This window comes from Xenopus laevis, chromosome 2L (assembly GCF_017654675.1).
Source record: "Xenopus laevis strain J_2021 chromosome 2L, Xenopus_laevis_v10.1, whole genome shotgun sequence".
NCBI lineage: Eukaryota > Metazoa > Chordata > Amphibia > Anura > Pipidae > Xenopus > Xenopus laevis.
The window spans coordinates 102,318,478-102,341,792 of record NC_054373.1 but is presented as its reverse complement, the minus strand read 5'-3'; the positions used below and the strand labels follow the sequence as shown (position 1 = coordinate 102,341,792).

Below are 23,315 nucleotides of genomic sequence, written 5' to 3'. Positions count from 1 at the left end.
TCCAAAACATCTCTCTTTGCTGGATCTTTTGGAGTAGATTTCCACCTCTTGTGGCGCTTTTACTACTTCCAATACTAGCCACTTTAGTTGGATTACATTGTGCTTCATTTCAAAGAAGTGTCTACATACATATGTATCTGTGTATGTATCTTTTTTATAGTTACGAATGTTACCATGGTGTTCTTTTATTCTGGATTTAACTTATCTTGTCAATATAGGCCTTTCCACGTGGACATTTCAGGAGATACACAACATTACGTGTTTCACAAGTGGCATAGTTATTAAGCTGTAATGGGACACCTTGTGCGGGGTGATTCATTTTATCTCCCTTAATGACTGATGGGCAACACAGGCAGTTTAAAGGGATACTGTCATGGGAAAAAATGTTTTTTTCAAAATGAATCAGTTAATAGTGCTGCTCCAGCAGAATTCTGCACTGAATCCATTTCTCAAAAGAGCAAACAGATTTTTTTATATTCAATTTTGAAATCTGACATGGGGCTAGACATATTGTCAATTTCCCAGCTGCCCCAAGTCATGTGACTTGTGCTCTGATAAACTTCAATCACTCTTTATTGGTGTACTGCAAGTTGGAGTGATATCACCCCCTCCCTTTCCACCCCCCCCCCAGCAGCCAAACAAAAGAACAATGGGAAGGTAACCAGATAACAGCTCCCTAACACAAGATAACAGCTGCCCGGTAGATCTAAGAACAACACTCAATAGTAAAAACCCATGTCCCACTGAGACACATTCAGTTACATTGAAAAGGAAAAACAGCAGCCTGCCAGAAAGCATTTCTCTCCTAAAGTGCAGGCACAAGTCACATGACCAGGGGCAGCTGGGAAATTGACAAAATGTCTAGCCCCATGTCAGATTTCAAAATTGAATATAAAAAAATCTGTTTGCTCTTTTGAGAAATGGATTTCAGTGCAGAATTCTGCTGGAGCAGCACTATTAACTGATTCATTTTGAAAAAAAACATTTTTTCCCATGACAGTATCCCTTTAAGCAAACACTTTTTTGAAATGAAGCACAATTTAACCCAACTAAAGTGGCTGGTATTGGAAGTAGTAAAAGCGCCACAAGAGGTGGAAATCTACTCCAAAAGATCCAGCAAAGAGAGATGTTTTAGATTAAAAAATTGGACACAGTTACACCTGAAGTGTGTAAAAATAATTTTATGAATATAATAATCATACATTTGTTTTGTACCTCTACAGATCTTGAACCCTTGCCCTAGTCCCTTTGTGAAATATTGAATACGGCTAATGGTAAAGTATGGGCATTGATATATTATGTTATCCGCTATAGTTGTAAAATTTTACTTTGTACAAGTAATTTGTCAGTAACGAGTAAGTGGAAGGTCAAAAAGTTTATGTGACAGTACCTAGAAAATGTTACTTAACCAGAATGGTGTTTTATGGTGTGATTTTAATTAACTTGTTTTATTACAGCACTTTCAATACCCAAAGGGACCTTATCACCTTGGATATATGGCTTTCTATTTTGGATTATTTTGGACTATGGGATGAATTTTGGACTATATGCGCCTTTTTCAATTAGAGGGGGAGGGTGGCACTGAGAGTATGGGATACTGTGATGTTATATCCTGTTGTACACGTTAAAGCTTTTTTCTGCACTTAACCAGTTTACACTTGACAAAGAGTCGCAAGACACGTTGTGCAAATAAATTACTTTTGAGCAGCATACCTGCCTCATAGGCTATTCCTTGTTACTACTACAGATATTGCTTCCAGTTGAACCTGTACCTGTTGGCGGGGTACATTACAAGGGAAAAGCCAACAAATCGCTTAAAGAACACAAGGTAACAGTCACCCCTGCATAATAGTAAGAAAATAAGTTTCATTTTATAAAAATATTTGTTAAAGAACATTGAATCTGTTAGCTTAACAGCAAGGACAGAAAACAATCTGCTTTTAGAAAAAAGGGCAGAGATAATTTAGTCTATTTAATAATATTCTGTGTGGGGAAGCACCATGTTTCAAATTGTAATATGTTTAATTTATTTTAACTACACTGAGGAAAAACAGCCTATTTAAACAGCAGTCCTGTATATTCTCCTTTTAAAGGAGCTGTGACCAAAACACATGACATGATGTACCAGGGATGCCGATTTGACACCTGTATAGAATGCATACATGAACAGGCCGGTCTGTTTAATTGCAGAGAGCACAACAGGGATTGCAAGGTGCACAACACACAGCATTTTACTCTAACACAGAAAACAGAAAATTTGTTCTCTAATTTTAAACAAGATCTCACTCATTATAAACAACGCAAAACAATATGGGTGTCATTCAAATGGCACTTGGGGTTATTTTTAGTTTCAGCATGAAAAATGATCAGCAGGACCCTCCCCTGACTTGGTTTTCAGTGCAGTCCTCCTATCATAACAAGAATAGAAGGATTACTTTTAACTATAGAACCAACTACTTTAGAACCAAGTGTGACTTTATACTTAAAGGGATACTTTCATCCTTTTACAAATGGATTGTCATACCAACGCTGGAATTGATGTGTCCTGTTTTCTGCTCACACCTTTCTGATATGTTTTTGTCACCCCAAAACCACTCACCACACACAGGTGTTTTTTTTTCATTCTAATGTGAATTATTTGTACCAGACTAAAACAGGTTATCAAGTTATTCTAATTAAACTGGAATCAAAAAATGCAAGACCATGGCTGGGAACCCTTTTGAACTGAAATGGTCCAATACAAGACAATACAAGACAAATTTTACATATGATTTGTATAGGCTAAAACAGTTACACCATCTGTAAATTCCAATATACATTGGTTTAAGTAATACCTACATCCTTCAAAATCTGTTTGACAGTTGCCGGTGTTCTCATTTAAACTTTCCTCTTCAGTGATGATAATGTTTTCAATATCCTTCATTGTTAAGTGATCCCGAAATGCGTGGTACAAAATGTGCTTAAGTTCTTCTAGTGTTATTCTTTGCATATCAAACTGTAGAGAGCAAGAAAAGCATACTGTTAAGCAAAGAGATGACCATTTAAAATAGTATTTAGCTGTGATGAATGTTAAGGGAATTATTTATTAAAGGTTGAGTTGTGAAATCTCGAAAAATTCGAGTTTTTTTTTACTAGAATCAAGGGGAAAAATCGTTTTTTTTGAGATTCATTATACCCTAATGCTGCAAAATGCCAGAATCTGAAAATCCGCCATCTCAGACCAGTTGAGGTCCTGTATAGATCAAAGGAGAGTCCCCTATCTCAAAGTTTTTGTTGTCTGCACTGGGTTTACTCAAACAATTTGGGAAAAAAGACTGAACATTTTGAGCAATTCAGAAAAAAGCCCATAAAATTCAAGCAATTCAGAATTTTGCTTGATTTTATTGAGTTTTTCCATGATCCAATTAAATTGAGTTTTTTTTTCAATAATACATAAGCTTAAATCCGGCATTTAAGTTTAAGTTTGGTCATGTTTTTTTAAATAAAATATGATTTTAGTAAATAACCCCCTAGATGTACAGTTAATTTCAAGTTCAGCCACTCATTTAATACACCTTAGGTTTTGTGAGGTACTGGATGGAAAAAGGAAGTCAGTGGATTTTGTTATGCAAATCTATGAGTTCTTGATATTGGTGTTATTCAGGTATAAACACTTGAGCTTGAATTTTTGGTAATTGTTAACAACAAAGTTCTGTGAATAGGATTGTCTACACTTAAAGCAGTTTTAGCTCTATGATTTTTTCAGTCCATATAAATAATGTATTGCATGCCATAAACGCCACTGTCATTAGGCTAAAAACTGACCAGTCAGAAAATGCTTATGTTAGCAAAAAATATGTAGGAACTGAATAAATTTCCCAGCATTTATAAAAATTATATTCTCACGTTACCATACACAAAGGGGAAAATAGTAACATTAACTTGTAAATGAAACAGTAGTATGGTGAAAAAAAAGATGAAATATGCATTTTTATTTCAAAGTTAATTGCATATTTAAACATATGACCTTACCTTTAAGATGTTCAATAAAAATAGGACTATGCAGGAATAAACTAGAGAAAATCTGCTGTAATTCCAATATTTAAAAAGGGATTATGAACTCAGTCTGACAATTATAGGCCTGTAACTTTGACATCTGTATTCAATCTGGGGAATGGAAATGTAAGCAATAATCCTCTGGGCTTTATGAAGGAAAAATCATATCTTTAAAATTAACTTTTTATGATAGATTAAGTAGAATGTTGGACAGGAAAGTTTCAGTCATGTCTACTTGGATGTTGCTAAAGCTTTTGATACATTGCCACATGATGTCTGTTTTCTAAAACAGAGTCTCTTGGCCTTGGGCATGCCTTTTGTGAATGGTTACAGAATTATTTAAGAGGCCATGTACAAAGGGTAGTTGATTTATGGACTGGAGTCTTTTGGAGTCAAAAAGGAATCCCCCCCCCATGAAGCAGATTGGAAGTGGTTCCTGATCTGGATTTTTTGTCTTCTCTGGATCAACTAAAAAATAGGCAATGCTTCAAAAGTAGATAGAATGCAAAAGTGATGGCACACTTGGTTTGTTTGAACTGAAGACAACTGGTTGAGAAGTTCTTGACTAGTTGTCTCCAGTTGTGTAAACAACCCGAGTGTGCTGTCAATTTTGAATTCTTAAATTTCGGTACCACAAGTTACCGTCATCAGGATGAGTGCCGTGAGTGCTTCCTTTTATTTTTGGACTATATATATATATATATATATATATATATATATATATATATATATATATATATATATATATATATATATATATATATATATATATATATATATATATATATATATATATATATATATATACACACACTGCTATAGTCAAAGTTGTATTACAGAGAAAAAGTAAATTAAACCAATTAAACATTTGAGTTATTTCCTTAGAATGGACTCTATGAAAGATGACCTTCCCAACATTTAGAGCTTTCTACATAATAGGTTTCCAGATAAGGCTTCTCGTACCTGTATAATCTTGAAAGCAACTGCTAGTTGGCCACTACTTTTTGATTCCTTTTCTGATGTAGTCAAGTGTATAAATCAAATTATTTTGAAGACTCTTAAAATAATTATAGCTCTTAACTTCTATCTGGTCCCATTTGTTGGTGTTAACCATAAGGTCAAACAGGAAGAATTTAGCATAAATAGTTTAATATATTCATGAAATACAAACTCTCAATTCTCATACAATCAAATTAATAAGCTCTGTCCATCCAGCTGTTTTAATGACCCTTTATTGCCAAGTTAATAGCTTTTCTTGCTGGTAGAATAAAAATAGCTTCATGAGCGCTGAATAGTTTGATCAGAAATATGATAAATGCCATGTACGAGTTTTACTATTAGAGGGAATTATTTCAAGGCCAAAAGAAAAAGCAAAATACACATCTAATATTTTTTATAAACCTGCAAAGTAAAATCCAGTCATGGTTGTAATGATTTATTATTTATTCAAATAGTGAATGTTGTCTAAAAAATAACATTTGTAATAGAATATATGAAATATCCATCCAACTCAAATATCAAATAGTCTGTTACTTTAAGCATGGCAACATATTAAGCCTTTGTCATGGTACAGCTGTTCATGACTGGAGGCAGAGTAACCCTATCAGAATAGCAATATCACCCCCTGGTCCTATTCCCTAGAGCAAAGCATGAAGGTAAGAACAGAGAGCCACCAAGCACAATGCCCATCTGGCATTTCTAGACAGGAGGCTGCACCTTACATCAATATACAATTTTATCTTTAATTACTAGGTAGTACTTTGGGAAATTGAATTGTATGGTGGCTGTTGCCATTTATTTTCCGACCTGTATTTAACTGGGCTGAGTAATTAAAGCAAACAAAACATCCTGTGATTTATTGTCTTAGAGGCAATTGTTTTCATATTATTTTTTGACACCTGCTGAGTGAGATGGATGCAAATTGCTGTCATGGGGAATATTAGTCAAGCTCCATCTGGAACGAAGAACTCTCATAGTGTATACAGTTTGTAAATCTTTAACCATCTGTAAAGTTTAATTAAGTTAAACTAGAGTATATAATAAAATAGAACTTGAAATGTTCCAATTATTTCCCTTTCACAGGCGTTACATGTATGTTGTATTAAAAGAAAATTCATGGCATTGCAAGTTCTGTTCTAGCCATCGGTGCATAGCAACCTTTATTTTGGGAATTTTCCATTTGAGCTTAATTCCCGTACACTTGTACGTCTCATGCAGAAACGACAGGAGCTCAATGATAATACACTCTTCTTGCATTGTGAGTCATTGTGTTCTCCCCTGGATCTGACTGCTGAATAAATGGAAAATTGGCAAGACAATGTGTAGCAAAATGTGTAGAGCAAATCACAAAGGGCCAGCATGCGTCATTCGCGATAACTATGTTAAAGTGCAAATCCATGCAATTATTGGGATTAATCTAGTCAGCGTTAAAACAAATGTGTTTTAACCCCGACTGTTAGGGCTGGTGAGAGAGATGTAGGGGACCCATGTAGGGTTTGCAATTTTATAACAACTTGATGGATATCCCACATGTATATACTAAAAACAAACTACTTTATGCCCTATATGTATTTATCAACATGGTTCCGTTAGTTGGGTGGATTAGCTTTTGTCTTGTCTTCTCTCCTCTTAGGCTGATGTCACACAAGGCTGTTTCTCCTGCATTTCTGGAGATGTAATTTTATACATGTTTAAATATAATTTACACCTTCAGTAATAATGAGGATTGTTGGTTTTCCATCCCAGTATGAAATACTGAATATAAGATACAGAGAAAGTGTGTGTTTTAATTTTCTGCTATTAATCAGAAAATGATGACCCACAAGAATAAGCCTGAGTGCCCTTCCTGTTTGTTGTCATCATACTGATTTTATACTACATGAACCAATAATGAATGTGAGTGGATATGTGTGTTCCAGTGATGCTTATACTGTGATTTGTAAGGTATTGATTTAAACATTGATTCAGTCAGTGACCCATATAATGTTGGCATTCTAATTACGATGCATTTGCTTTCTGCCACTCACAATGGCACAGTGTAAAGATTCTTTTATTAACAAAAATAAGTTGGCCCACTATAAATCAGCATTCACATTCACGCTAGTATAAGAACCAGACCTGAGCTTCCCCAAACACCATTTTTCTCTCTCATTCACCCTCTCTCACCAAACAGCTTTGTAAAATACTTACTCCATTGGACTCAGCAGCATCTCCCTCTATATACACAGTACAGTATATACACATACAGTATGTAGCATATTTGCATTTTAATCCATTTTGTTATGTTTGGGGTCCATACATAGAATACCATACTTTTCAGAATGCTGCTGCTCTTGGCAGATTCTCTTGTGCCTCAATTAAATACTAGCCCAGCTAATGTCAGAACTGTCAGGCCTACTGGGGCATTTTCATGCAAGACCCTTTGACTCCTGTGCCTCTAGTGAGAACTCTGTCCCTTTAACATTTGGCTATATTCAACTAGTAGGTATAGGGATACATTGCATGGAAAGCTCACTAATTGCCTGACAAAATCTTTTTAGTAGAAAGGAGAACCAACTCTGACTACTTCAAACTCACTACTGCAGTAATGTATTATTTCCCTTAGGTTGCACGTATTTAATTGGTTTATAGGTACAATACATCTGTTTTTATTGTCTTAACTAAGCCAATTTATTAACATTTGAATTCGATTTATTTCACAAGTCAATTTTTTTGTGTCAACTCAAATGTTCGATATTTATTAAGTGCAAAAAAACATAGAAAATTGAATGTTAATATTTGCCATCTAAAAGCTGGCGAGTTCCTGTAGAAGTCAAAGGGGCTTGTGTTATAAAATGAAAGTAAATATTATAGACACTCCAAGGAGTAATGTAGTAAGTGTCTGTGTAAGGAGGTGAAATATATTTTATATTTTAGTGTAAATAGTTAAGCAATTTGAAGTCAGCCAGCAGGTGGCACCAGCCCCAGAGGTTGGCCTGTAGGGGAATTTCCCTTCAGGAGCTCATAAAAGGGAGTGTTCAACAGGCACTTGCAATACAGGAAAAGGGGGCTGTACTTGGCTAGGACTAGGGAGAGCAGGAGTTCAGTGTGAGGATTACCTCCCTTAGCCATTAGATATCAAGGACAGCCTTTTTTCCTCATTGAGGAGGTAGTGATTTGGGTGATGACCCCATCGATTGTGCGCCAGGTAGGTATTGAGCATTCAGGGAATAGGTTAGTGAGGCCCTCCAAGCTGCAGTGAGAGCGCCAGTTGAAGCTTGTACACTGTATGTGGACACAACAGAGGAAGAGGGGCCTATAGAGTGATGGAAAAGGGTTCCTGGAATGTCTAATGGCACTCTCCACAGGACAGGCGCACTGAAGGCTTCAGTGGTAAAATGCTATATACTAATGCTGAATCAGTTGTGCTTTAATAAAATGTAATAAAAGTCTGCTACTTCATCCCATTAAGGTGTGAGATGTTCATATTAAACTGTAAAGGCCTTCCTTTCACTTGCTGAGGAGCTACTGGTCATGGATAGCCACTTGAACTCTGTCACAGACACAAGGGCTCATTTACCAACAAAGCATAATGTGAACATACGGCGCTCAAAATTGAGAGCAGTCATTTCCAGTGAGTGGCATTAAAACAACATTAGAGTATAATTCTTTGTTGCCCTTATTTATGCAGCCACGGCTATGTTCAGTATTGCATTAACTCCAGGGTTCCCCAAAATGAATAAGTGCAATTGAACATCATTCAATCAGATAGGGCAGGATGGACACAATGGTGCTCATTATAATTACGTGGAGATGCAAGGAGTGTGTTTAAATTCAAGTACCTTTAATGAATGGCGTCAGTTCACATAACATTTGAATCCAATTTACCGTGATTGCACTTGGTTGTGTTCCTAAATTACCTATTGTATTCAGATGATGGTATCACTTTAAGTATATTGTTCTGACTGTATGTGTTTGAGACACAAGGGCATTCCTTATTGTCTGCTGGAGCTGTATTCACACCATATCAATATCATTCTCCTCACTAAGGAAGATATTGGCATTTTATTTAAGTTATTCAAGCAGTATACTCAGTGGGTTTCAGGGTGACCCAATACTTTTGTTAGCTTCCCTCTATCTATATATTGTGTCTTCAGTTTATCCCTTCAGTAACCTCTGATTATTCAGTGTTTCTTTGGGGACATGATTCATCAATCGTTGGTACAAATCGAGCAGGCTAATCTAACAGGTTACAATTTTATTTCAGAAAGAAGAGATGAGGTCAAAAGATCAAGAAGGGAGGGAAGGTAACAACACGCACGTTTATATATCATCCAATAAAAACTCAGCCCGTGATTGGGAAACTATACACAAGAGATTTCCTCCCACTGTTTCATTTCTGCATGGTCTTTCCATGGGCTAAGAGCAATAACAGCCTCAGTCACATTTTATTATCCCCTGAATTAAGGTCATCACAGTTTTCAGTATAAAAGGTATTGCATAATAGATGATCTTTTTGTGTATATACTGTATACATTGTATTGTCTGGTAGACTCATACTATAATTACTAAGATCACTAATGAAATAAACTGACTCACAAAATCATTCATCCCAGCATATTAAACTAGCAGTTAGTCAACTGCCAAAAAAGTTAGGAGTCTGTAAGGTAAGTGTGTAAAGTAATGTAGTGTTTGTCACGGCTTGTGTGTTGGCTGCTTCTGTATTTTCGTACCGGATGTTGATTCATAACAGCTAAAAACAATAGAGAACAGGGTTCCTAAAATTGTGAGCTCAGAAACAAACTTTTTCATACTTAGAACTTAGACTCACTGGTGAGACTTTTATATCACTATTTTATCTATGTCAATAGCAACCATTACTCCTTTTGCATTGAAATGTGAGTCCATAAGATGTCCTTATATTAATGATAAAACCTATTGTTCACTGTTCTTTCTATAAATTAGCAACAGTGAACAGTGGTGCTTTTTCAGATAGTCTGTAAATAATACAATATAGTATAACTTTAATATCACTACTGATCAGTCAGATGGCCACGGTATAGAGGTTAACTGTACTGAGCATGTGAAAGCTAAGAAGCAATGGTTTAAGAGGTGAATAATAAGCTGAAATGGACCTTATACTATTGTTACTCTGGCAGCTTTTGTGACAATGTTACAGCCTGATTATACAGTAAATACTGTATGCACAAACCTGCAGCTTCTGTGTTTGTGCACAATGAAAATCATCATTTATTGATAAAACAACCTATAAATTATTTATCACCCTAAAGGTTTTTGCTGGGTGGAATTAATTCTTCTATAAGCTCAGAATTATTTTACATTCTAAAGGAAATGTGTTTATCATCATTTTCTAAGGAACTTTTGTTTAAAAAACTTAAGTACACATATTTCCATACACTAAAACAAGGCAACTACTTTTTGGCAAGTTAAACACTTGTTGGTGCTCATTAGACCGTGAGTGCTGTATTATTTAAAACAATTTAGATAAGCTTGAAAAACACAGAAGGTGAATTTGATTAACTGGATTCATCAGCTTGGTCCAGATTAAAGCAGATACTTTATTAACCTTTGTTCCACTGACCATTTAACTTTAATATATTGCGTTATTGATTCTCACATAATCATTTAGTGCAGTATCTATTAGGCTCCTCAACAATGGGCAGGGCTCAGTGCTGTGTTAGTTTACTGTAATATCTTTCTGGCCCATCATGTATTCATTCCCTCAGGTGTATATTCCCAGTACAGGGTCATGGTTTTATGTGCACACGTACACTCACAAAAATAAAACACCTGCAGTGCTGGAAGCAATTACAGCAGGGGTGCCCAAAAGGTAGATCAGGATCTACCAGTAGACCTTTAGCTGGTGATCAGTAGAGCTCAAGATACTAGGGTAATTTATTAAAACTGGGTAAATTTGCACATGGGCAGTAACCCATGACAACCAATCAAATTGTTGCATTCATTGTTATACTTACAGCTGGCTTCAAAAAGCTAATCACTGATTGGTAGCTATGGGTAACTGCCCTTGGGCAAATTTGACCAGTGTTGATAAATGAGCCCCGGTGTCAGCAAACAACCCTCTTGTTTCATGCTTTTAATTCAGATATTTGTTAGTTACATAAGAAATAGTTGTTTGTTAAATATATAGTGAATAAAGTACCCCCTCTTGTAAAATATAGGGATATTATAAGTTACCGAGGAGTTTCATGACCATATAAAAACACGAGGCCGAAGGCCGAGTGTTTTTATACAGGTCATGGAACTCCGAGGTAACTTCTAATATCCTCATGTTTTACAACTGGGGGTACTTTATTTATTATAATACACACATTTTAGTGAGTCATGTAACAGAAATGACATCACTACGCACCGTTTATAACTGATGACATCACTACTCACCGTTTATAAGGATATAATTTACAAGATATTCATGGCTTTTGTGTATTATAACAAAATACATTTTCTCATAAATCAATATTTAAGTAATAGGTTTTATGGAACAGAATGCTAACAATGCTTTTATGGAAGTAGATCATATTGGGTCAACATCTCTAAAAGTAGACCCAGCATTACTAAAGTAATGGCACTCCTATATTTCAGTGACCATCACAGTGCTGAGCCCTGCACACTGTTTAGCAGCCTAAATGCTAATACCTCACAAAATGATTAGGTCAGAGGCCACTGTGCAACCAAAAAGGCATTCCAGCTCAGTTTCTATCATTTGTACTGTACCAGCTCTCACTGGGGAACTTGGCAAGGTACCAGAAGCATGATAGAAGACTTGGTGGGAAGGACACTATATGGACATCTATAATATGTAACAAAATAAAAAATACATCTTATTTGACAAAATGCCTCTAGTCTTTGCATTTTAATTTAAAAGTTTCCCTTTAAGTTTGAATAGAAATAAAACAGGGATTTCTAACTTATGGGTTAAGTAACAATGCTGTGTCCAGTGTGTTTTCGATGATACCATGAAAGAGGAACTATTGGAAAAATGTTAATTTAATACAGGCTACCTGTCGTACAAGAAACAATCTATATATAGTAATTTAAAAATTCTGTACCATGTCTCACTTAATCAAATTACTCTTCACTCTCTCCTCCTATTATTATGCCTTTCTTCATCATCTCTTCATGCAGGAGTCAGGGGTCAGATTTTGATTGACAGGTCCAATACATCCTTTCCAAGCACATGTATTATATCTAACTCACATAACCAACTACAGCACAAACAAAATCTAATAAAAAAAAAAAAATAACACTGGCACAAATCCTGCATGTACAGAGACAGTATTTCTGTCATTAACGATTATTTCGGAAAAGTGAGCTCTAACATCTCTTCTAGGCAAAGAATGTTCTAGACTTGTCAAGGTCTGACTCCAACTAAATGAGAATGAAGAGAGACAGATTGCTGAGAAGGGAACTAGTGAAGAGTGACTTAATTATTTCAGAAATGGTACATCATTTTAAATTGATTATATTTAGAAATATCTTATTTCAGTGAAATATATTAAATGATTGTTTTTGATAAAAAAAATCAAGTTTTTTTTATAAAAAAAAAAGAAATAAATATTACACTGCATTTTAGAAATGTTTAGTTTCTGGTGGTACTAGTCCTCTTGTAAGTTTGGTCTGTGCCCCATTATGAACTTTCATGAAATAGCTCATGGTGGTGTTGGAATTTGAATAGATTGTTAAGGCAGATCTCTATGTGTAGTGCTACAGTACTTAGCATATGTATCTAGCTCTAACTAGAACTCTACATGGAATAACATTCAGCTAAGTGCTGGCTAGTAATTGTACAAAAAAAGTAGAAAACACCAAGAGCCGTCTTGGCAGTTTGTGTCAGTAAGAGAATAAGAATGGTACGCATATGCAACTTTAACTTCCCATTATATTATAGAAAAGCTGTTGGGTTTTGGTTTCTGAATATTGGTACAAGTATTGCTTGTAATACTCTAACCTACTTGTCCCCTTTCTGCAGATGCCCATGCATGTCAGTTTTATCCCACATACAGAATTATGGACCTGTAGCACTAGATAGGAGAGACCTTATAGAGAGTGTTCACATGAAACTATTCCAGTTTGAGTTCAGTCTTTTACTTGCAAAAGTGGCTGAAGGAGGAGAAGACAGAGCTTGCAAGATATAACTGGCAATACAGTTAGAGCAAACAGGCTCATTTATTAATGGGTGAAAGATGCAAAGTGCCAAATACAGTGATCTGTCATATAAGGTGTGTGCGTGTAGATTTAATATTGGTATCTATCTGCACCCCTTTCTTTTTTTTTTGTCATTTATTACATGAAAATAGAAGCATTTATTAGAAATGCCACCAATAAAGTAAATTGTCATTGAAAGCATGCTGCAATACTTGTTTGTCTTAAAGCATTTGTATGTTAATGTGTCACTCATGGTCCAGATTCAGTTGAGTAAGAAAAATGTTTATCAGGTGGAAACGTATGGATGTGATTCAAGTTGAGATGCAATTCAATTCAGAAAAACTTATCTCATGGTTTATCAATTGAAGTCTATGGCAAACAACTGGAACTAGATTTGGCGAAAAATATTTTCTCCTCGAATTGAATCTTGTCCATGAGTTTTCAAGTGATAAACCATGAGATCATTTTTTTTCACTGAATTCAATCTGGCCCATTGTATAAGTAATGGAATTAGCACACAATTCACTTGCAGCAAATTAGTTGCAGCTATGGATGCAAGCTGCTAAGAATTAATTCCAGGATTCCTTTCCATGTAAGCAATTTATCAGAGCAGCCTAAGCAGGCAAACTGGTTTCTGCTAAGAAGTGCAATGTAAAATGTATGGGCACAAGCAGGCATGGACTGAAATCTGTAAATTCTGACACATGGAAGAGGGCCTGCTGTAAAATGCTATTTAATAAGTGGCCTGTGGGGAGCTGTATGAGCCTCTGTGAACTTGATATAGACGGTCTTTTTCAAATCTCAGTCCAGCCCTGGATACATAAACCTTTATGAATAGTGTCAATTTGCCCTCAAATTTGCATACAATTTAGTGCTCTGCACATGCACTTTCGCTTGTAAATTGACCCTTATAAGTGTAACTAGGAAAAGAGTTTCAATTAAACCTGCCAAAATGTATTGCTATTTAGCAGAGATTATGCAAAACACCTTTATTAGTAAGTCTATGGGGCAGATTCACTAAGGGTCGAATTTCGAAGTTAAAAATACTTCGAAATTCGACCCTCGAATTGAAATCCTTCGACTTCGAATATCGAAGTCGAAGGATTTAGCTCTAAACGTTCGTTCGATCGATCAAAGGATTTTTCGTTCGATTTTTTAATCCAACGATCGAAGGAAAATCCTTCGATCAAAAAAAGTTTAGCAAGCCTATGGGGACCTTCCCCATAGGCTAACATTGACTTCGGTAGGTTTTATCTGCCGAAGTAGCGGGTCGAAGTTTTTTTTAAAGGGAAAGTACTTCGACTATCGAATGGTCGAATAGTCGAACGATTTTTCGTTCGATTCGTTCGATTTCGTTCGTATTCGAACGAATTTAACCAATTCGATGGTCGAAGTACCCAAAAAATACTTCGAAATTCGAATTTTTTTCATTCGAATCCTTCACTCGAGCTTAGTGAATCGGCCCCTATGTGTTACAAAGCAGACAGATTAATTTACCATCAATAAAGGCTAACTAACAAAATTCTGATTTAATATCATATACAGTAAGGCTGTAAGTGGGTCTTTAAATGAATGTAATAGGAAACTAGCAGGGGCAAACATGAACAAGTAGATAATAATTTTTAAAATAAAAGCAAAAGAACAGAGTGAGAGGCATAAACAACAATTCAGCCAAGAGTTCTGTATTAATACCAAGAATTGATTGGAAGGACAGATGGGAAATGAGCCGAATTCACCACTCCTGAGTGTTTCACACACGCTCTGAATAAGCACTGGCAATCTTGCATAACGCAACAGCTACCCTGGAAAAGCATTGCTAAAGGTCTTTTTTCATTTGTAAGTTATCTACAAACCTCAGAGGAAAATATATAAAAGGATATGAATTACACTATAAATTTATAAATTATGTCTGAGTTTGTATAATGTATTAATGGGAGTGACTACATAAATATAAATTATGGTGAACAATGGAACTAGAGCATGTCTGAAGCACTAATATGATGTTTACCTATACCTGATTGCTACAGGATGGAGGTTTGGATAAAATTAAAGCCAAAGCTATTATTTCATAGGTAGTTAGATAATTACCATTGTGATTTTAAAAAGAAAAGCAGATCCATCTCTGGGTATCACAGATATATGACCTTGTGATTAGGTCTTTGCACAATATAAGAATAGAGTGCCACTCTCACCTATTATAACGGGCTTCACTGACTCGGTTATTGTACATTGTAGATCTGTTCCATTTAATGCACCTCTTAGCAATAACTAAAGGTAATAGTGTGAAAGCAGATAATGAGGATTCACTTGTAATGAGCATTCAGCTGGTCTGTTTAAAAAATAGTCAAATATCAACTTCTTACACACTCTAAGGGATGTTTAATTAAGTAACCAATCAATATAATCTGTGATTGTGGGAGGGAACCAAAGCACCTAGTGGAAACTCACACATGCATGGCATGAAAACGCAAATGGACCTCAATGTCATGGTTGGAATCAAACCCAAAACTTAATAATAGCATTAGTAATAATTAAGTTGTAAACAAGGAAGGTCCATTTGCTATATTTTTTTTCTTTTGGGGGAGCATGCCAACAAGTCATATATATTTACACACAGCCAATAAAAACAGCAGCCATTGAACAGCAAGTTTTAACCTTGAAAAATGAGTTGCAAGTAAAATTTATTCCCTACAGAAATGCCTAAAGAAATACTAGAATTTTTAATGAATCAGATGAAAGCGAGTGCAGGACTGGTCTGACCAGGAATGGTGCTTATATATTCAATTATCTTCATATGCCATCATACATAAAGACAAGACACTCTCACAAATGAGATAGTAGTCTTCCTGACTACCCTAGGGCCTCTCCCAGTTACTTACAGAGATCACTTCTTTCTATCTACTTCCTAGTCAGCTTCACTGTTCTTCTCCACTCTGTCACTCTTTGTCTCACACTCTTCTGGCTCCTTCTGTTCTCATTCAGGCCTCCTCTCACACACTGGGAATATTAATCCTATCTCCACTAGACATAGCTTTTACTGGTCACCTGTTTTAAAGTAAACATCTTATTGGTTGCTGTTAGTTACTATTCCTAGGAAAACATAGGGACAAATTTACTCAAGGGTGAAGTGGCTAACGCTAACGTCAATTCACTAGCGTTACCATCAGCAGGGACATCGCTGATTTACTAATGGGCGCAGGCGTCACTTCGCTAGCGAAAGAGATACATCGTTCATTTTACCTCTTTCGCCAGACTTGCCTTCGCCACCACAGACAAGGTGAAGTGCATAGCAGTGCATATATCTTCCTCAATCTTCTGTTACTTACATCATATTTTTTAGCGGAAAAAGCTTCTAAGTCGAAAAAACGCTGGCGTCTTTTCCTTTTTCAGAGTGATAGCCTGCAAAAGTCCTTAAAACTTTATTTGGGTAACCGGGTTCCCCCCTACATCTTCTAACATATGAAACATTAACTATACACTGGGATCATGTGTAGGGCATTATAACAACTCTAATTTCTTTATTAAGGTTCCCTGGACTTTTGAAATGTAATGTATTTGCTGCAACATATACGTCCATTCAACTTTAAATTTAACCTGAGCACAAGACTTCAAGCAAATTTGTGCTAGGCAAAAATGAATGCTAGCACATTTTCGCTTTCAATTGCTTGCATTGCAAAGTAACACTAGCAAAACATCACCAGCGTTCGGTGCCCATGACGAAACTCCGCATTCCAATGAATTAGCATTGTCTGAGCGAATTTTCGCCTGGCGAAGTGTAGCGATTAGTGATGGGCGAATTTTTTTTTCGAAAAAACGGACGCCGGCGTCAAAAACGGTCGCTGGCATCAAAAACGCGGCAAAGCGAAACGGCGCAAATTCGCCCATCACTAGTAGCGATGGGTGCGAAGCAGTCACTGGCGAATTTTTTCCCTCGAGTAAATCTGCCCCATAGTGCCTTTTATATCCTAATTATATTCATATTGATGTGTACAGAGGATTTCCTGTTTCTCTCTGTCTCAAGAGATAGAGAGCCAGAGAAAGAAAGAGATATCTGAGAGCCATATTCCTCTATTACTGGAAATCAGCTTAGAAGCTACTGTATGTTGAAGGAAAGTCCTCTGGCTGAAATATTTACGCCTTTAAAAATCCCATAGAAATAAATGTGCCCTAAGGGGCACATTTACTAACAGTCGAATTTCGAAGTTAAAAAACTCCGAAATTCGACCAAAACGGCCGTTTTCGAGCGAAGTAAAAATCGAAGGATCGTTCAAAAAAAACCTTCAACATCAAAAAATTTAGCCAAAGACTCAAAGATATTCTAGGAGATCCCCCATAGGCTAAACAGCAATTGGGCAGGTTTAAGGTGGTGAAGTGTCAAAATCGAAGTTTTTTAAAGAGACAGTACTTCGAAAGATTTTCGAATGGTCAAATTTGTGAAGTTTTTTCAATTCAAATCTAATTTTGGCCTATTCTAAGTTTTTGAAAACAAAAATTCACTTCAACCCTTAGTAAATGGGCCCCCAAGTGTTCAAAGCCATTATAAATAGAGTAACCACACATACTCACAATAAGCCATCTGTCTTTCTTTTGCTTTTGATTGGTTATTATTCTTTAAGAAATCTCTTTTCTTATCGTCCTACAGGCAGCACACAATGGGTTAAGGTCTGAACCAATCCCTGGTAGGACAGAAGAATAATCACCAATTAGCAAGGTAATATTAGCCCCCCCTTAACCCTCCTCCAATAGTGTTTTTTTCTTCTGTCCTATCTAGGGTAGGAGTGAAGGGACCGGTTGGTCTGAAGAACCGGGCCCTGAGGGGTCCGATGGCTGTATGGGTAACCACCTGAGGGTGGGTTGCTCAGGGGGGACTACAAGGCTTCCCTTTTGGCATACCTGGCAGTTTGGTGGTTCGCAGAAGGCTGGCGACGCCAGGAGCAGCGTGTGGATTTCTGCTGGGTGCCTGGATGTGTCTCCTCGGTGTGGAACGCTAAGAGAAAGGCGCGATTATGTCATCAGTGAGCGCCGCTCTGAGGCCTCGATGGAAGCTGCGGTAGGGGAGCGGTGAGTGCTGCAGGGGGTTTCTTATGCCCTCTGGAATTAAAATTATTTTCTTCAGTGGGCCTATATAGCAGCCCTTTACTTCAAGGGGGTTGCTGTTTATAGCTGCTGCAGTTCCTGCAAACACGCTGCCAGGTTGCTGGGTATGTGTTTGAGGCTGTGAAGGTACATGTTGTAGCCTTCAGTGCCTAATCATGAGTAAATATTACAATGCTTTATGATATATTTATACTCCTCCATTTTTTTCCCTTAGATATCTGACTCTGCCAGAGCATCTGGGAAAAGAAAGAGAAAATCCAGGCACTGTGTGTGTGTGGACTGTAATCAACCTTTGCCTGACAACTGTGATGTGAATTAATGTGATCGTTGCTCCAGAAACTCTTCAAAAAAAACAAGTTGGAGCAGTTTGTGGAATGGTTTAAGGAGATGTTTCAGGACTTTAAATCAGTAACTCCTAAATCACATACACCTTCAGTGGTTTTGTACCATCTTGAGTCTGAATCTAATTCTGACCATTCTGATGATTCATCATCATCCTCTGCAAAAATAAACAAGCGAAAGGAGGATTTTTTTCTTTTTCCGGTAGAGAATGTACCGAAGTTAATTAAAGAAGTGAAGAAAGATGAGTCAAGGTGGTTCACCTCCCTTGGTGACTTCACATGATAGCCAGCTGCCCTTTTTTTCTGAAAAGAAATCTTGTTACCTTTCCAGTCCATCCTTCCATTTCAAAGATTATAGAACATTAATGGAAAGATCTGGGAAAAAAGGCAGAAACCTCCAAAAGATTTAAGCTGATGTTCCCTTTTGATAGCAAGGACATTGGGAACTGGGAAGATCCTCCCAAGGTAGATATTCCAGTGGCTAGGTTGTCAAGAAGGATAACGATTTCGGTTGAGGAATCCTCAATAAAGGATGAGATGGATCGCAGGGCAGAGTGTTCATTAAGAAGAACATATATGGCAGGCTCTACATCCTGCAAGCCTGCACTTGCTTCTGTGTCAGTATTCAGGGCGCTTAAATATTGGATAAACTCCTTTGAGGAGGAGATTGAAGCAGGAACATCTAGAGATATCCTCTTAGATATGATGGGGGTCAATCAAGTTGGCATCAGATTACTTGTGTGATGTATCGATTGAAAATCTAAAGTTAGGGGCAAGAACAATGGCCTTGTCTACGGCCGGAAGGAGAGCACTCTGGCTCAAGGCTTGGTCAGCTGATATGGCTTCGAAGAATAGTTTGATTTCAATTCCATTCCATTCCAGGGAAATTGACAAACTGCTGGAAAGCCTTGTATCTGGAAAAGGAAAAACGCTACCTCAAGACAGACAAAAGGCCTCAGGGAAAAGGTCCTTTCGTTCCACATCAATAAGATCACCGATTCTTATAGGAGAACAGATAGAGATCTGGACAGATCCACAGGATTCAGATCCAGACCAAGGAATTTCAGAACAAAATGGGCAGATAAAGAATCAAAGCAAAAGAAGGAGCCCAAGGAAAGGATGGGGCATTCTGACACCAGAGTACAGGAGGAAGTGGGCGGCAGGCTGTCTTTTTTCCTCCAGACTTGGGAGTTGACAACCTCCGATTCCTGGGTTCTCAGTATAATAAGAGAAGGTTACTTTTTACATTTCAATCGTCTTCCAAAGCAAAGATTTTGTGTCAACGGAATCAGTTCCGACCAAAGAAAATGTATGGCGCTAGAACAATCCATAACAGATTTCATAGAAATGGAAGTACTAGAGCCAGTTCCTCCAGGGGAGTTGGGAAAAGGAATCTATTCTCATGCGTTCCTGGTACTGAAACAAGGAGGAAGTTTCAGACTGGTTATAGATTTGAAGTATCTAAACCAATTCATAAAAAAGGAAAAATTCCGGATGGAGACAATCAAGTCTGTGTTAGGCATTCTTCAAGAAGGAGATTTTATGATAACAATAGATCTGAAGGATGCCTACTTACACATTCCAATTCATTAGAAAAGCAGGCGATATCTGCAGATAGCAGTAGTACTGGGTTCTGTTCTTCACCACCTTCAGTTCAAGGCCTTACCCTTTGGAATTACTTCGGCCCGAGGGTTTTCACGAAAGTAATAGTAGTCTTAGCAGCAGCCCTGAGAAGACAGGGGGTGTATGTAGTCCCATACCTGGATGACTGGCTCGTGAAGGCTTCCTCTTACACAAAGTTACTGTGCCAAAGAGATATAGTAATATCAATGTTGGAGAGCCACGGCTGGATCATAAACAAGGCAAAGTCAAAGTTGGATCCAGTAACATCGATCAAGTTTCTGGAGCTCCAAATAAATATAAAGGAAACTAAGGTGTCCCTTCCCCAAGAGAAAATTGTGGCCCTACGGTCGGCAGTGAGATTTCTGAGTCAATCCCATCTTGTGACATTATGGGATGCCACGAGAGTCTTGGGGCTGATGACTGCCTCCTTGGAAGCAGTTCCTTGGGCGAGGGCTCATATCCGTCCACTCCAACGTTGAATACTTCAGAGTTGGGATCGGTCGCCTATGTCTCTGGGCAGGAAATTTCAAATGCCAGTCAGTCTCAAGGAGAATCTGGTTTGGTGGAGCAAGACTCAGATCCTGGCCGAGGGGAAGTCCTTTAAAACGCCTCAGTTTATTTCTCTAACAACAGATGCCTCTGTGTTAGGCTGGGGGCGCATCTCAGGGGGCATATGGCCCAGAGCAAGTGGTCATCCTGGGAGAGGACTTAGTCCTCGAATTTCAAAGAGTTAAGAGGTTCAAGAAGCAGGTGAAATGTCGTCAAGTGTTGATACATTCCGACAACATGGTGACAGTATCTTACTTGAACAAACAGGGGGGAACCAGAGTTCATCTCTTGCTGAAAAAATGCCAGAAGATCATGTCATGGGCAGAGAGGAATCTCCAATTTCTCAAGGCAGTCCACATAAGAGGGGTGGACAACTCTGTGGCAGACTCTCTGAGCAGAGTGTACTTGGATCAAGGGAATTGGGAACTAAATATTCAGGTGTTTTGTCAGATTGTTCTCAGGTGGGAATGTCCGGAGATAGACCTGATGCCGACTCAGAGGAACAAGAAGTTGTTCCGTTTCTGTTCCCTGTCGAGAGAGGACAATCTGACTTTTATAGACGCAATGTCAATACTATGGGATTTCAAGATGGCATACATCTTTCCTCCCTTACCCATGATTCAGAGGGTGATCCAGAAGATCAAACAGGATCAGGCATCTGTGATCTTAATAGCTCCTTTTTGGCCCAGGAGGACATGGTTCTCCGACTTGATGGTGTTCTCGGAGGGGGAATACTGAGTTCTTCTGAACAGGGAGGATCTCCTCATTCAGAAAGGCCTGAAGCACCCGAACCCATCCAAGTGGAGTCTAACGGCTTGGAGGCTGAGAAGGAGCTAGCTCTCCAAGGTCTCTCACATGAGGTAGTAGACACTCTTTAACTGGCCAGGAAGCAATCAACATCCATGGCTTATGCTAGAGTATGGAAAGTATTTTGCTCCTGGTGTAGAGATAAAAATATTTCCCCAAAGGATTGTTCCTTACCAGCGATTCTTCAATTCCTGCAAGATGGTTTTTCTAAAGGGTTAAAACCGAACACTTTGAAAGTCCAGATATCAGCACTCTCAGTCTTTCTTTCCAAGAATTTGGCGATTGAACCTTTAGTAAGAAGGTTTGTAAAAGCAGTGTCAAGGATTAGGCTGAGGTTGAGGTCTCTAGTTCCTCCATGGGATTTAAACATTGTGTTGACAGCGTTATGTGACTCTCCCTTTGAACCATTACAGGAATCCAGTCTCAGACATCTTTCATGGAAATTGGCCTTCTTAGTTGCCATTGCTTCTGCGAGAAGAATTGGGGAGATTCAGGCATTAGCAGCAGTGCCTCCTTATACTTTATTCTTTCCGGATAAGGTGATGTTGAGAACTATGCCGTACTTCACACCGAAGGTACCGACATCGACCAATATCAATTCGAAAATAATATTGCCTGCATTTTGTCAACAACCTACTAATCTGTTAGAGGAAAAGTTACAGCTTTTAGATTTACATAGATGTCTGTCGATTTATATTGAAAGATCAAAACAATTCAGAGTTTCGGATGGCTTGTTTGTTCTTTTTGCTGGAAAAAGAAGGAGGAAAGAAGGCCTCTAAAACGACTATTGCCTCATGGGTAAAGAATACTATTACCCATTCTTACTCTTCGCTGGAAATGGATCCACCTTTTCCTCTTTGGGCTCATTCTACAAGGGCAGTTGCGACCTCTTGGGCAGAAAAGGGAGCAGTGGAGGTTACAGCCTCTTGGAGTAATGTGCATACATTTGCGAAGCATTATAAGTTGGATTTAGCAGCCTCTCAAGAAGCAGTCTTTGGCAGCCCTTCATTCGGCTTGAGACAAATTTTTTGTTTTCTCCCTCCCTATTAGCTGGAAAAAGAAGGAGGAAAGAAGGCCTCTAAAACGACTATTGCCTCATGGGTAAAGAATACTATTACCCATTCTTACTCTTCGCTGGAAATGGATCCACCTTTTCCTCTTTGGGCTCATTCTACAAGGGCAGTTGCGACCTCTTGGGCAGAAAAGGGAGCAGTGGAGTTACAGCCTCTTGGAGTAATGTCCATACATTTGCGAAGCATTATAAGTTGGATTTAGCAGCCTCTCAAGAAGCAGTCTTTGGCAGCCCTTCATTCGGCTTGAGACAAATTTTTTGTTTTCTCCCTCCCTATTAGCTTGCTAAGTCCCACTGTGTGCTGCCTGTAGGACGATAAGAAAACTGAAAATTTGTCCTTACCTGAAATTTTCTTTTTCTTTAGTCCATAAGGCAGCACAAATTTTGTTTGCCCTCCCAATAAAGTATTCAGCATGAAAATTGTCTCTCTCTTCCTGATAGTTAGCTTGTCATATAACACTATTGGAGGAGGGTTAAGGGGGGGTAAATTTTACCTTGATAATTGGTGATTATTCTTTTGTCCTACCAGGGATTGGTTCAGACCTTAACCAATTGTGTGCTGCTTTACGGACTAAAGAAAAAGAAAAATTCAGAAAAGGACAAATTTTCAGTTTATACAGTGTCGACTG

The 23,315-nt window shown here is 37.9% G+C and overlaps 1 protein-coding gene across 1 annotated transcript in view; it reads right to left on the bottom strand.

The window, feature by feature from the left end:
- The window catches only part of caln1.L (calneuron 1 L homeolog), a 186,530-nt gene that overhangs the window by 9,564 nt on the left and 153,651 nt on the right, over positions 1 to 23,315 (bottom strand). The window contains exon 6 of the mRNA XM_041582260.1: positions 2,839 to 2,995. Within this exon, the coding sequence (XP_041438194.1) occupies positions 2,839 to 2,995 (157 nt within the window). The remainder of the gene's footprint in view (positions 1 to 2,838; positions 2,996 to 23,315) is intronic.